This window comes from Homalodisca vitripennis, chromosome 1 (assembly GCF_021130785.1).
Source record: "Homalodisca vitripennis isolate AUS2020 chromosome 1, UT_GWSS_2.1, whole genome shotgun sequence".
Lineage (NCBI taxonomy): Eukaryota > Metazoa > Arthropoda > Insecta > Hemiptera > Cicadellidae > Homalodisca > Homalodisca vitripennis.
The window spans coordinates 111364672-111381373 of NC_060207.1; the positions used below are offsets into that span (position 1 = coordinate 111364672).

The 16702-nt window shown below is 35.2% G+C and overlaps 1 protein-coding gene across 1 annotated transcript in view; it reads right to left on the reverse strand.

Annotated features, from left to right (window-relative positions):
• Positions 1–15486, reverse strand: part of LOC124375223 (dynein axonemal heavy chain 5-like) — a 153501-nt gene extending 138015 nt beyond the window's left edge. The window contains 4 exon segments of the mRNA XM_046833360.1: positions 4391–4570; positions 4572–4627; positions 5411–5603; positions 15253–15486. Coding sequence (XP_046689316.1) covers positions 4391–4570; positions 4572–4627; positions 5411–5603; positions 15253–15486 — 663 coding nt within the window.
• Positions 15487–16702: the final 1216 nt, after the last annotated feature.

Here is a 16702-nt window from a genome sequence, read left to right on the forward strand (position 1 = left end):
GTTGAATCAGGGAAATAGGGCGGTAATTGCTTGCCTCTGTGGTAATGCCATGTTTGAAAAAGAGGTATTACTTTGGCCAATTTTAGTCTAGTTGGGAACTTTCCTTCTTCAAATGACTTATTAATAAGTTGGGTTAGTGGTCCAGCAATTTCCTCACTGCACAACCTTTATTAGCTTTGAAGACACTTCATCAATTCCAGATGATGTTTTGGTTTTAAAGGAGGAAATTACTTTTTTTCACTTCTTTCTACTGTGGAATGATTAAGTGTCAGAGGTGGAGCACCGTAGTTGTGTGTAATTGTAGTGAAGCATTGTCTTGGATTTGTAGCCAAAGCATTTTTTAGCTGCAGTGGTGAATGTTAAAATTAAAATAATCTGCAATGGTTTTTGGGTCAGTGATTTTCTCTCTATCTGGAATTATAAGTTGCTTTGGATTTTGGTGTGTTTTTGCTTTCCTTTCACCATTCACTATTTCCCATAAGGTCCTTGGTCTTGTTATCAGAGCGAGCAATTTGGGAAGATATTTCTTGACGCCTTAATTCTTTAAGCCTTAAATCATAAGCTTTCTTTTTGCAGGCGGTTTGTTGCTTATGCTCTAAATTTCCAGTAGTGTTGTAGAGTGTCTGGGCTCTTTGAAAGTCCTTCCTCAGTCTCTCTGCCTCTTCATCTGTAATTTTATTCTTCTTTTTTTTTTCTTCACTCTTGATCGTTTTAGAGGACAGACATGGCTTATTATCTTAGTTACTGTGTTACTGAAAAGGTTGTAGCAGAGTCAATAATCTGGGGCTTCAAGTACATCATCCCATGATTCCTGACCTAACCTTGCCTTGATTGCTAACAAATTATTTTCGGAGAAATTTCGCCTTACAGAAACGGGTGTTCTTGTTTCAAATTGTTGGCAAACTACTTTACAGAACTGAGCTGTGTGGTCAGAGATACCTACATCTAGCACTTGAACAGATATCTTCATCTCTTCCAAGTTGGTGCAAACACAGTCGATAGATGTCTGTGATGTTGGTGTTATTCGCGTAGGAGGAAGTGACATTTCTGGTCATATTGTGGCTTCTCAACATTTCTTCAAGCTTGATGCCATCCCATTCAGGAATTAGACAGTTAATATTTATGTCCCCCATAACTACGACTGGCAACTCCATGTTGGTATCACTTCCAGAGCTTGTGAAATTATTTCAAGGGATTCTTCCAAATTACCTTTGTTTCTGTAAGTGCCAACTATATAGATACGTTGTTTTTGTATTTTTTTACTACCATCATGGTTATTTCACAGACCATTTCCACACTTATGTCTTCAATAGAAACAGGGTTCAACGAATGTTTTTAAAGAATCTTTACAGAAAATCGCAACCCCACCTTTTATGTGATGTAGTCGACTGAATTCTGTAATTAAGGTGTAATTAAGGAGGTTAGTATTGTGTAGCTGGTTTTTCTTTAATCCATGTTCTGTTAAAATTAGCAAGTCAGGTTCTGTCATTTGCAAAGAGATGGTTTACTATGTCTATTTTATTTTTAAGTCTATCAACATTCTGGTGCAGTACAGTCAAGTTTGTCTTTCTGGTAGCAACTTTGCCAGAGGTTACGTTCTCTTCAGTCTGTGGCAGACACGTACTAAAAAAGAAGAAGTGTTGTTATTGGGGTGGTTCCTTGAAACTATTAGCCTTAAATTTTTCAATGTTTCTGTTGTAAAATTCTTCTATTGTTTCTGATGGTTCTAATTTTGTTTGCAGTGAAGGGTGGCCCTTTCTTCAAGGAGAATGTCCCTTTGTTATAGATAATAAGTTGCTCTCGACAGTTTTAGTTTCTAAGTCCACCTTGTCCAAACCAAGTATGTTTGATGTCTGAGAGTGTTTAAAAGAAATGGGCTGGCTATTGATTTGATTGGCAACAAATTTAGCAGTTTGAAGGGATATACTCATATGGTTTGTTTGTTTTTCTTTATTTTTTTCCTCATAGTATTGGATGAGCTCCTGTTGACAAATAATTTTGAAGTGAACTCTCTGGATCTTGAAGCTGTTTGTGTTGGAATCATCGCACTTTTGAGTGCTCTGTTCATGAAGGATTGGTGTGTATGGAAAAGTAGACCTGCTGTTGAGCTGATCATTTTAGGCTTTTAATTGTTATTTCCATGTTGTCTTGTCTAGATTTCATTTCGGCCAACTCTAATATAATGTTTGGCAGACTTTGAAATTTTGTTTCCATTGGTGTAAAACTTGTTGTAGTTTGAGTCTCATTTTCTATGGTTGTTTTAGTTTCGAGTTGCTCACTTTCTTTTAGGTATAACTCTTTGTTTAACTGGGAATTTTGTGTTTCAAGGTATTTAATTCTGGTGATTTGATCTGCATTGAGTTTTTCTTGTTGTTTATCGTGGTCTTCAAAGATTTTTTGAATTTCCTTATTCTTGTGCTTTTCTTTTTGTATAATACTTTGTAAGTCTGATAACTCTTGAGTCAAGGCTTCAATCCTACTAAGATATTTTTGTCTTCTCTACTGGTAAATTCTTCGATCCTTGCTTCACTGCTTGCCAGATGGCATTGCGCACATGCCAACTTGTTTTCCAGAACAGCTAGATGCTCTTTTAATTAGCTTATTCTCTTCAAGCAGTGCCGAACCTATTTTAGCAGCCATCGTCAGCTTATCATCTTCATGTGCATTCTGTTGTAGGAGATTGTTATCCACAAGGCTGTTTTCCAAAGTTTTTAATGGAACTATTGAGAATTTCATTTTCCAGACTATTTGAGTTAACAGATGTGCTTAGAGAAAAACTGTCATTACTTACATCACCTAAATGGTCAGCTAGAATGTTTTCTGTGTTAAAACGAGGGCTGGGTTGCTCTGTAAGTGGAAGCATTTTGCATTGATTGCATTTTCCATGTAGTATGGCCTGCCTTCAATAGTTTCCTCAGATCACCATTTGAAAGTCCAGCGCATTTTGCATGGAACCAAAGTTTACAGTGTCCTGTGCAAGCTACCGAAGAGTACTTGACTCCTATACTGCATGCACCACATGGATTCTTAGACATAATGCAATACAGAAGAAAAAGTTGGCTCAAATTGGGGTTAAGTATGATATAGAATAGGTCAAAGATAAAAATTGGGCAGCTTTGGCAGGTTCCAGTAGTTAATTTAAGGTAAAAAAGCTGACAGTTCTTTATATCCTTTATATCCAGTCCTTTATATCCACATAGAGTTCATGTTATGAAATATATTTTATTATATTTACTTTATATAATTTTCAATTGTTTGCCTATTTATATTTATATGAAAATTAAAGTAAAAACAAATACACAAATAGAATGTTTTTGAAAATATATTTAAAATTTGTTTACAGATAAAATATGAAAAAGTTTGACAAACAACATACAAACAGATAGACACTGAACAAGAAAGTTTGTTTTAAAAAAATACACACAAACATATACAAGAAAGTTTGTTTTAAAAAGTACACACAAACATATAGACCCTGTAGTATTGTCTTTGAAGGTCAATGCTGATCACTGATTTTTATCTACAGTCAATGTATAGCCCAACTTGACAAATGAGGCAGTGTCAATGATGTTTACTTAATAGCTTGTCAATGTCCATGGATACCAGCATAGCCCAGCACCGGGACTGTTAGATAATGACAACAGCTGGTTTTCAGTAGTAATCAACCAACTTTCCTGCAAGCTGTTTGTAGTGGGGTATCCTGTTTGGAGAATTCTGCCACAGGAAGACTTACAGTAGTTAATCTCTGGATAGTGTTCTTTTTTTATTTTAAAATATAATTTAAATTATTTAGATTTATTATTGGTACTTTAACAGCACATGCTCTGATTACAAATTACATTTTAAGACACATTAGTCTCTTTTAGTAGGAATTATAACTTTAAATTCAAAGTTAAATATTACAGTGAAACATGTACTTCCAACAAATGGTAAGTGAATCCAGATTCTTCATTAATTTAATAATATAGTTATTTATAAAACTTGAAATTTAAGACTTATGAATAAAACTTTATACTTATCCAAAACTTTTGGTATGCTTCAAGTATAGCAATACTGAGTTGAAAAGTGTTAAAAATTGTTAAAGAAAACTGTCAATATTCACATTATTTCATACACAAACACCTCATACAGAACACGGTTCTGAACCAGTCTTCCCTGCGTCTACGTGTGGGGAACGAAAACAGAGGTTGTTTTTTGTTGGTATGGGGATTTTCCGAGTCCGACATACCAGGCAGAACTCTAGTCCTGATGATGCTTAAAAAGTATTTTATCCTCTAAAAAAAATAATAAGTACTAGTAATATGTTACTATAACAGGAATTAACATTATATCAGTAACCAGCAGATTTCCAACTCAGCTAAAGTTTTAATGTTACAGGATCAAAACTGACCTCTATAGGCTCAATCCTGAGTTCCATGTCAACCTCCTGCTCCCGAATCTTCTTGAGTGTATCCATAACCAGCCGCACATCGTCCAAGTCCCGGATTTGGCGGTCTAGCTTTCGCTCCATTTCACTCATTACTGCGTACACATAGTCCATCTCTCGATGATACTTCTTTTTGAGCAAACTGACCAATTCGGTATGTGCATGCCTTCACCTCCGTCAGAAGCCCGAACTTCAGCTTCTCTACACAGAAACAACTTAAGCGTGGCAACACATCTTTCTTTTAATAAAATTTTGTAGTTAAATTATATAAAAGACTACTGGAACACAATGATATTTTAAATCTTACACTGTCCAGCCTCTATATAAAAATAAATATTCCTTGCGGTTGGAAGATTTAAAGATCAATGAAACAACAAATAACTGAGTCTAACTAGTGCAGCAACAGAGAAACTCCTTTTACATGTCTGTCCATCCACGTTAAGTTGAGGAAAACAGTGAAATTTATTATGAAATTAAGGTGAAACCAGGAACACCAAACCTGCTGAGATAAAGTAATTTGTGACACCAGAGCTGTTTAGAATAATATACCATGAGATACAGAGATGACGTAGCCTGTGATACCGAGATGTTGAGGTTAAAGGTAACCAACCACTGATTCCAAGATGGTGAGGTTATGGCAACTTATGTCATGACAAATACTGAGACATTGAAAAACCTGTAACATCACAGTTACTGTGCAACCTGTAACACCATAGGTGGTGAGATGTAAGTAATCTGTGATGTCAGAGCTATGGGGTTAAGTTGACCTATGACAGGAGATATTGGTCAGGATAACCTATGACATCCACAATTGTTAAAATTAACATGTTATAGAACAGGTATTGAGAAAACACCTCTGATACCTGTTAATAGTGACCAGAAACATTGTACACATAAATATGTGTTGTAACCAAAATTCTACATGTATTGGGCGGGAAGAGTAGAACCAGTTTTCAGTTGCTGTGAATGTAGGAAGATAGTTACCGACGGATATGGTGAGACAGTTGCCAAAAACTTGCATATCCGGCTCCACAGCCAGCTCAGCCTCCAGCTCGCCATGTCTACGCAGGGATGCCTCAGACTCGGTCAGGTTCACACTGTGGATATCCTTCTTGACGTTCTCATTCTCCCACAGGAACTTATAGGGCAACCACCGATCATGGAAAGCTGCCAGATCCTGCAATTTCCTTTCTTGGTTAACAGGATTTTCAAGGCAAATGACATATTACAATTATTTTTTGAAAGAATCACATTTTTTAATTATTATTATATTAATGAAGTAGTTCATATAATAATAAATAAGTGTCATTAAGTAGTCGTAATATTAGAAGTCAAATGTATCATAGTTAGAATGGTTGTTGTGTATCTGTACAATCTCCCATCATTCCATACATCTCTTATTTTCATTAGTTCCATGTTTCTTTCCACTTATGTTACTATCGATTTAAATATGTAAAATGATTGTAACTGCTTAGGAAATGGACATGATTATCAACACAACCATATAGAGATGAGCTCACAAAGGTGCAAGTGGTACACATGGTAGAAATTTTAAATTTGGACATCTTCACATAAAAACACTGAAACAATCATTGTGATGCAGGACTAGCAGATGGAATTTCCCATATAGTTTCCACTTACATATCACGATGTGTACATTTTGTGTTAAAGCAATACACTTAACTGATATTATTGTATTATTGGCATTTTATTTTTTTTTACATACAACTTTTTGTTGACACATATGAATTTTGTATCGCTAACATGTTTTTTTGACTCATTAAATATTTTATATCCTAAAATTTATGTCAAGGTTTTTACACCTGAAGAAAAGGGTAAATATTAGCTCTCAAAACGTACTAGTATTTCAGTTTTTGTAACATATATTGATAAACAAATGTCCGAAAGCCAGCATTGCCAACCTCACTGCCTAACATTTTTAAACACCTGACTTCTGAGTGTTATAATAATTAATTAATTATTTTTATAAATGAGAGATTGTTCCACTTTTTAACTTTAATCTGGCATACGAACGGTCACAGGCCTGTCAAACAGAATAATAGAGAGAATCAGTATAATACGATGTGTATACTTTTTTTTTTTTTTTTTTTTGAGGGAGAGGCAGGAAAAATGCAATTACGCACACAGGTGGCCAGCCTGTAGTGTGGGACTCCCCTAAAAACGGGTTTACCCACTAAAAAACCTCCTCTACTCTTTAGGATTCTAACCTGGGATTGTTTATCACATTACTTCAGGCTAGGCCTAAACTAGTAAGAACATGTGTCTCGATTACATATAAACAGAATTTGAAATTGTCAAACACGTTTATTGATTGACAAAAATTAACTATTGTTGTAGAATGATAAGTATAAAATTTTACTCTGTATTGATACTATAAGTCTTATGGAAATATCATCTATTTATATTCACTACTCATATAAACTCAGTGTATTTCGGTACCTCAAGTCATAAATTCAGTAAGGATTTTTGGGGCTAAAAGAATGTTATTAGCCCCACACAATATTAGCTAATTTAGAATATTGCATACACTGAATTATCAGCCTTTCAATTTGTTAAATATTTTTATTTTATTTTTTAATTTTGTACATATACAGTTTACATCTTAATAATATTATAAATGCGAAAGTGTCTTTGTTAGTTTGCTTTGCTTTCATGCATACCATTGCTACACGTTCAACCGATTGTGCTGACATTTTTAATGGAGTCCCTGGGATGAATATAGGCCTATTCTTATTTCGAAAATGCCTCCAGGCTGCGTCCTACTAGTCTCTAAAGCACTTAAAAATCCAATCTTGGTCTCTAAAGTTGTGAAATATTAATTGAAAGAGCCTGTTTAATGTTACCTATCAAATGTTCTGAGTAAGCATTGTACTATGACAGCAAGGTCATATATTTAATTAATTTAATTATTTTAAATTTATAGATTGAAAGCATAACAAAAGTAACAACACTTCTTATTTCAACATCATGGCAACAAGCAGTGGCGGATTTCCCATTAGGCACGATAGGCAACTGCCTAGGGGCCGCAGGTCTAAAGGGGCCGCAGGTCTAAAGGGGCCGCAAACCCCAAAAATAAAAAAAGATTTTCTTCCAGTACATAAAATTGTTTTATTCATATAAAACGAGTTTTTCAATGTACAGTAGACAAGACTCCCGATTTACCGCGAGCGGGTTAACCGCGATGCTATCCGCAACGAAAATAAAAAAACCCGTAAATTTACGCTACACAAGAATTGTAGTAATTTAAATGCGCGATCGCCTTCGTTCATCTTTCCGCGCCCCGTCTATAGGGCCATCCTTCCCTGCGCTCAGTACAGTTCGAGGACTTTAGCTGTGCGCGTAACCTTGAGTGTGTGGTGATAGGCGAGAGGGGTGGCGGGGTAGCATTATGCGCTGCGTCCCGAAAACATTTCCTGTGACTCATGGATAAACCCTCCTTTCAGGAATCGTATTGACCCAAATAACTAATCACACTCACTACAATCAGACTGTTTTGTGACAATGCTGATTGTGGTGGAATTAAATAACAAGAGAATACCAAATAATAGCAATACTAGGACTTATCCTTTTTTTCAGTTGTTATGGTGTTGTTTAACATGCTTTTGAAAATAATGTATTTGTCAATACTAATCTGCAAATCGAAGTCGTGAGTTTAAAGTCTTTAAAGAGATTGTTGCGCCTTCATCTCAGCGGCTAGCACGTAAACGCAACCCGCCACACAGATAGAGTTTATTTGTTGAAAGGGTAGTATTTGGGCCCTACGAGCACAGCTAAATTCCTTCAACTGTATAGTTGCCGCGCCCGCGCCAGACGACCAATCGCAGAGTGGGGGAAGCGCGACACGAAACGACAGTAAGATGCTCCTGCTAGCTCCCGCTTGACAGCTAGTGTAGTGATGCGCTAATCGAATAAATTTGTTAATCGAATAGTTGTTATTCGAATAATTTTGTTAATCGAATAATTTATTCGTTTGAATCTGAAGTGAATAATATGAATACGTTCCAATCCCACGGTACTGCGCCGTATCGCGCGGTTAGGGCGGAAATAAGTCATCTCCTTCCTTGCCCTCTCGCCACAATTCCTAGAATAGGGCTCTCTATATAATATTTCGTTACTAAAATGTTACTTGAGTATCAGACATCAGTTCAGTTCTTGTCACTTGTCTGACCACATACGTGACTAATTTAACATGTTTGTTGTTGAGATTAAGTATAGTATTATTTTGTGTTTTGTTTTTTTTCTGTATTTGCTGTGAATAGTGTTAACTGTTTAGACTCCTCAAAATGAGCAGGAAAAAGTTTGAAGCGTGGGAATATTTTTGATCAAAAGGAACAAAATAGTGTTATTTGCAGGCTGTGTAAAAAATCTTTGAAGTATCAAAATAATACTAGCAACATGAAGGTCCCATTTAAAATTTAAACACCCACACACTTTAAATTTTAACGAATCAAATATTAGTTGTGAAAGTGGTGAAATGTCCTCCGAACCATCTTTCCTCCTGCAGCCAACACAATCTACATCCTCTTCAGCTTCTGTAGCATCTTTGGAGTCATCTGAGCCCTTAAAGAAACGCCCTCGGCAGCTTAAACTGACACAGGTAACCCAAAAAAACGTCATTATCTCAGTCGGAAGAAAAAGTCTATTGATCGAACACTCGTTAAAATGATTGGTGTAGACCTGCAACCTTAGTCAATAGTGGAGAATAGAGGTTTTAAAGAGTACTCTAACAAACTTCAACCATTGTACACACTTCCTTCAAGAAAGACATTAACAAACACATCATTCCAAGTATTTGCAATGACATTTCTTCAACAATTAGATCAATGCTTTAGTGAAACTGAGAGTGTTGGTATAACAACGGACATTTGGTCCTCGGATTTAAATGAGTCGTATTTTACAGTGACATGTCATTTCATTTTTAATGACGAACAAAAAAATGTCGTTCTTGAAACAAGGGAAATTCCTGGCAGCCACACTGCCGTAAACTTATCAAGTGCATTAAGCAAAGTATTTTCATCATGGAATATTTCTGATAAAATAACAGCAATTGTTACAGATAATGGGTCCAACATAAAATGTGCTGGTCAATGAGCACTTAAAAAAGACACACGTACCTTGTGTTGCACACACCTTGAATCTCTGTGTTACTGACACAATTTGAAGACAATCCACCATTCAAAGAAATTATAAAGAAGGCTAAAAACATAGTTACTTATTTTAAAAGTAGCAATTTGGTCCGCAGACAAGTTAAAGGAGACGCAAACTGAAATGAAACTTCCACTTTTAAAAGTAAAACAAGATGTGTCTACAAGATGGAATTCCACTCTAATAATGTTAAATAGATTGTTAGAAATAAGAACACCCTTATGTGTTGCTTTGTCACATTTACCAAAGTCTCCGGAAACCCTCGATGCCTCAGAGTGGCAGGTTGTAAGTGATTGTGTCAAAGTCCTCCAGCCTATGGAGACAATTACTGAAGAACTATCGGGTGAAACTTACCCTACGATTTCTATGGTTATTCCTCTAATCAGAAGCGTACAGTAATGTCATCAAATCTTTTGTCGCCAGGAACGGATGTTGCCATTTATTTAAAAAACAAGCTTCAAGAAGTTATTATAGGAGGTTCTCTGCATGGGAACAAAATAAAATAGCATCAAAAGCCACGTTTCTCGATCCAGATTTATGAAAACTTCTTTTGGATTGAAAGAAAATGCTGATAGGGCAGAGAAACTAATCATGGAAGAGTTGGAATTTAATATTAAAAAATAAATCAGACTCTGTTTCCTTCGTCAGAGGAAATTATCGAAGAAGTTCAGGAGACAGAAGAAAACTGTTTTCAGAGCAGGCTACGCAAGCAAAAACAAAACTTGCAAGGAGACAAAATCTATGGAAATGGGTCGATTCGAGGATAGAAGAAAAGAAGAAAAATCAAGTATCATCTTCCATCGCAAGTAGCTGCTCTAATAGTGCGGGCATTACTTAGAACTTCCTCAACCAAAACGTTGGGAAAATCCTCTACCCTTTTGCCGTAAATACAAAGATGTACTGCCTGAAATATACAATCTCCAAAAAAATATTTGTGTTTGCCCGCCACTTCTGTTCCGTCAGAAAGACTGTTCTCAATTGCGGGACAAGTAGTAAATGATCGGAGAAACCGATTAAAGCCAAAAAACATTAACAACATATTATTTTTACATTCAAACTTGGAGTGAACTTTCCATTTGTGTGTTTTTCACATTAATTTAACTTATTTTGTGCTGGTTTTTGAACCTAAACTTTAGTTTTCTTTGTTGCTTTCCTAAGTAGTATTAACAGAAAAATTTAGTGTGTTTTTATTACTTTTAATCAATACTACTGTTCATATTCTTGTTTGTTAAAATATTTTAATATTCACTGAATTTATGCCTTTATTATTAATTTCCTTTAAAATGTAAGAATAAAATTGTGTGTAATAATCCTGAAGTTGTTCTAACATTTGTTTACCCCGTTAACATTATTACTTAACAGTAAAAATAAGTAATAAATAAAACATATCTGGTCAAATAAACAATTCCAACATTTTACTAACGAATAAAAATACATGAATATTAATTTACTAATAATTTCAATATTTCATGAATTGGCAATTATTATCTTAAGTGCAATGCTATATAAGGTTAATTTTTAAATAACAAATTTAATACGTAATTTTCTATATCTAAAACAACAAAATTAATACAATGTTTTAATTTAATGATAATATTTTCTTACTGATCAATCATAAGTGTTATTTATTCGTTCAGCTCACATTTACAAACAGCTGAATGAATAAACAGGTCCCATACTTTCCCCCAAAGAAAGAATAATAATTTGAGCGAATAAAACTAAACGCAAACGGCCGCAACCCGTAACAGTTTATTCAAAACATTTATTCACCCAAATTTATTCGAATAATTTTAAAACAATCGATTAATTGTATGGCAAAAAAACTATCAAATAACGAATAACTTTTTTATTCGAATAATCCATCACTAAGCTAGTGTAGTGATCGGCACTACCCCAGCAGGGTTGAACATTGTTGTTGACTGTTCTGTTCGAATATAGTTGTTTATATATGTTTTTAAACGTGCTGTTACATTTAATCTATAAAGTACGAGTATATTACTAGTATACTATCTATTTTTGTTTTAGTTTAGTAACAGTTCAGTCATTCGTATTTCAGTGAGTATGCCTAGTATGAGTGAAGTGAATTACTGAACAGTAATTCAAGTAACAAAGTACCTAACTGACGTCCATCAGTCCATCAAAGATGTCTCAAAATTTGCATTCAGCGAGTAGTGCTTTCAAGCGTAAGTTAAAAAAAGGCAAAAGATGATGCTGCCTCTAAATTATTAGATAAAACCCCTAAACTAAACACATTTTTCATAACCTCCAAAACATCTAAATTTGACAGCAAAGTGACTGGAGAAGGATCAGGGTCAAATGCATTACAAGACGTGTCTACACGTAGTTGTAGCTCAGAAACAAGCCCTGAAAGTAGTTTTTTAAGTAATGAACAAGACACCCTTTACGATGACGATAAATACAAACACTCAGTTATACACAGCCTTCCGGATTCAAATCCACAAATACAATCTACCAGTAGTCTTAATGTACCAGAGAAGAATGTTAACTTTGATTTAACTGATCCAAATTGTTGGGGGCCATTGACCAACGAAATGAAAGACATTATAATTAAAAGCTTACCAAAGCACCTATCAAAAATTACAGATTGAGACTTTTCAACATCTAAGCGTGTGTATTTAGATAAAACGTGTTATGCCAACAAGAGCATGCTGTTTACGCGCATGAAAAATGGACAATTACAAAAGAGGGAATGGCTGATGTATTCACACTCTGCAGGTTGTTTTTATTGTGTCCCTTGTACCCTATTTCACAATGAATCAATTAATTGTGACACTGCTTTTACAAATAGATTTAATGATTGGAAGAATGTAAGCCGCCTTTCACAACATGAAAAAAGTTCAGCTCATAGAAATAACACCCTTTCTTTTGTTAAGAGAGGAAATGTTCTTGGTAAAATTGATTCTGCATTACATCAACAGTACATGAAAGAAGTTGACTACTGGCGTAAAGTTTTATCACGCGTTATTCACGTAATAAAGTTCCTTGGGTCTCGGGGATTGGCCTTTCGATGTTCTAAGAATGAAGTGTTTGGTTCTTTAACAAGTGGGAACTTCATGGGAATACTAGAGGTTGTAGCTGAGTATGACGATTTTTTAAAAGCACATCTTCAAACGCATGGCAATCATGGAACAGGAAAAGTGAGTTACTTGTCAACAATATGCAATGAATTGGCTGAAATAATGCATAAAAAAATTGTTTCAACCATCGTCGAGGAGTTAAAATTAAGTAAATATTATTCTATCAGTATTGACTCTACACCCGATATAACTCATCACGATCAGTTAACATTTATTGTTTGTTACATTTTAGATGATGGGTGTCCAATAGAAAGATTTTTAAGCTTTATCAGAATAGACGATCACACTGGTGCCGGAATGGAAGAAGTTGTTTTGAACATGTTGGCTTCCCTAAAAATACCTTTAGATGATATGAGAGGCCAGTCGTACGACAATGCCGCGAATATGTCTCGTCAGTACTCAGGACTTCAATCACGAATCAAAGGCCACAATCAACTTGCGGAATTCATTCCATGTTCCGCTCATTCATTGAATTTAGTAGGAACACATGCAGCTAGCTCTTGCCTTCAAGCAACCAAGTTATTTATGTTTATACAAGAACCGTATGTTTTCTTTAGTGCATCAACTTCAAGATGGGTGACCATTGAAAACCTGATAAAGGACAGCGATAGTAAACAAAAGCTTTTACCTAAGAGACTTAATACTACAAGGTGGTTAGCCAAGTGGAATGCTTCAAGAGCTTTAATTGTTAACTACTGGGAGTTTCATGCAGCACTTGAAAAAATAGCGAAGAACCCACAAGAAAAACCAGAATGTAGAGTTGCAGCTGAGGGTCTATGCAACTCATTTGGCAAAATTGAAATAGTAATACTACTGGCAGTTTGGAATGATATCCTTGAACGTTTCAACGCTACTAGTAAAACCATGTAAAGCACAAGTGCTGACTTGGGAATAGTTTGTAATCTGTTTAAATCACTTAGAGATTACGTACAGACCCTTAGAGAGAGATATGATTACTATGAACAGAAGGGTATGGAATTAATAAAAAGTGAGGTAGCTAACTACGAGGAAGACACGAAAAGGAGAAGGAAGAGAAATAGAATGTCAGATGAAGACGAATTAAATGGCACTGACAATGATACCAGTAGGTTTGATGGAAGACAAAACATGATTGTAAATACATTTTATATTGTTATTGACAATATAACCCAGGAATTAGACAACAGGTCAAAAATTTATTTTGATCAAAATGAGGTTTTTGGTGTTTTGTATAACATGGACAAACTAAATGATGAGGAAATTCATCAAAAAGCGTGTGGTTTGGTGGATAAATATTCCTCGGATCTCACATCTGAACTTGGGGAAGAACTGATCCATTTTAAAGCGTTTGTGGAAGAAGCTGAAGGTATAGAAGAAAACGCAAAAGAACATCATTTACCTGCTTACTATTTAAAATTTATCAGGGAGAGAAACAACTGACAACACTCTTCCCAAACATTGATACTGCACTAAAAATCTTATTATGCATGATGTCTTCAAATGCATCGGGAGAACGGTCATTCAGCATTCTCAAACGTGTGAAGAATTACCTACGCAACTCAACCACTGACACCAGGCTGTCCAGCCTAGTTGGGTTTTCTGCAAATGCTGAACTGTTGAATGAACTGAATTTTGATGATATTGTAGACGAGTTTGCTGCATTAAAAGCTAGAAAAGTTGATTTGTAAGGAAATATAAAACATAAAACTATTCATGTAATCAATGTATAATGTCACTAATATGATTTGAATATTATAAAGTGTACAAAGCCACTAACTTAGTTTTAATTGTAAGTCCCAACCTTTTTATTTTGTGTAGTTCTGTTTTTTTAGGTAGGGGGGGCCGCAAGTTAACATGTGCCGCTAAGGTCATAATCTGCCACTGGCAACAAGGCCAGTTAATTTATTGTGGATTTTATTTAATCTACAATTGTGAATGTGTACATGAAAAGAATTGAGTTTGGTTTCCTTAGACATTGTGGGTGGCATATTAACAGTAACTGAAGGAAAAAAAAACTGAGGGTCTAGATATTCGTATAATTCAACAAACTATTCGCTCTGTGACTTCGATTTGAGGAACAGAAATAGTAATTTTAAAAACTATCACATTCCATATTGGTTGTAGTTATTTTTGGATTATTAAGAAATGTGCTACAACATATTCAATCATTTGACTTTAAAAGTCTACCTTAGGGCTGATTTTTTTTTGCTAAACATTAATGATTAATCAAAGAAAAATAAAATTTTAGAAAAATGTAGTTCTTTCTTCAGCATTGATGGGTCTGTGGGTACTTTTTTTAAGTACTTTAAGTGATATTTTGTTTGCATATTGCTTCCTTCTTGTACTTCATTCTCAAAATTGAAATATATTTCTCCACTTTTCAATTTGTAAGAGTATTTTCTAATACAATTAGTATGATAATACATCAAAAATAATGCCAATATGTGCTATATTCTGATCATTAATTATTAAGAAAATCACCATTTGTAAAATTAGATAACTATAATATAGTAACGCCTGAACAATTTTAACACTTGTGCTTTTACACAACAGTTTAGAGCCCAGTTAAAGTAATGTACTAACCGGCTTGATCTCCTGTGTGCAAGATGACAGCAAGGAAAGCGTCTTGACCACCTCCTTATTCTCCATAACGTGGCTATAGAAGTTGCGGTGCTGGAATGGGAAGGCAGGCCGCTGTTCTGAGGCCATCCGGTAGAGTCGTCTGCGCCGCGTTCGAGAGTCCTCATTGGCACCTGACGACGGCTTGGGGTCCTGGTCGAGGCGAGATACAAGATCAGCCAGGGCTCGATTCTGCATGCGGTTCAACCCGCCGCCGCCGAGCTTACGCCACCCACTCTGTATCGAGTCGGCGCAACACACACACACAAGACACAAGGACAAAACACACACACACAACGGACAACACAGACACACAGATGCATTAGTCAAGTGTCAGTGACTACAATGCTACACTACCATGTTGTACATTCACTTTCAACTGACATGATCCCCAAAATACTTCAGTGTGAATTTACTTCAGTTTGCATACAGTTAAACTGATTCCCCTTAACAATAGTTACTAAAATCGTCCTGAAAATGATTATGCAAGACAAATAAAGAATTCATGACAGGAAAGTTGAAGAATGTTCTCTAGCACCTGTTGTCTTTCAGGCAACAGTATAAAATAATATAACAATACAGAACAAAAATAATAAAGTGGATATTGCTTGCTCAGTCAGCAAATTCAGTTCCAAAATAATTAAAATTGAGGTTAAACTTTGATTATCCATTATAATATATCTCATGAGCCACTAACAAACAATGATGACCTCCAACAATATTTCACAACCAAGCCTTTTAAATTTCAATTATTGATATTATAAGCGTAACAATACTATGGTCTTGTCGCTTGTTGTATATGTTCCTTGAATACTTCTGACACCTACATTGTTAACTATATATTTTTCAAGTGCGTGATTCAAATGACCCATTCTGTTGGAGCTCACGAATTTTCAAACCTATTGAAGAGTAAAGGAAAATGTGGAAATGGAGATTTCTCGTGATAACCATCCATCACTGACTGGAATTCTTGAGATTTCCATGTAAATACTCATAAGAGTAACCACAGATTGCTTCTTGGTCTGGTTACAGAGAAATAAGACACTGTAGAGATTGGAATTTCTCCAACAAGCATTACTAATAGGTATGCTAAATATATCTTGACATTCAGTTGTAGATAATGGTGTTTCAAACCAGTTCGTTTTGTACCTGGTCAGTTATATTGGGCCAATGCCTGATAGTTTAGCTTAGTGGTTGGTGTTGGAGTAACACCATTGATTAACAAGAAATATTAATTTTTTAAATATTTTATTTTTGAAACCTTTTGACAAATATACCTAAAATAACTTGAAAAAATGGTTTTATCATTGAAATACACCTTTTCAAATGACCTTTTAGTTCTAAATGGATAATCAAAGTTCTCAAACTCAGAGAATTGTATGGAATTCCAGAATGCTTGTATTATGGAAAAAAA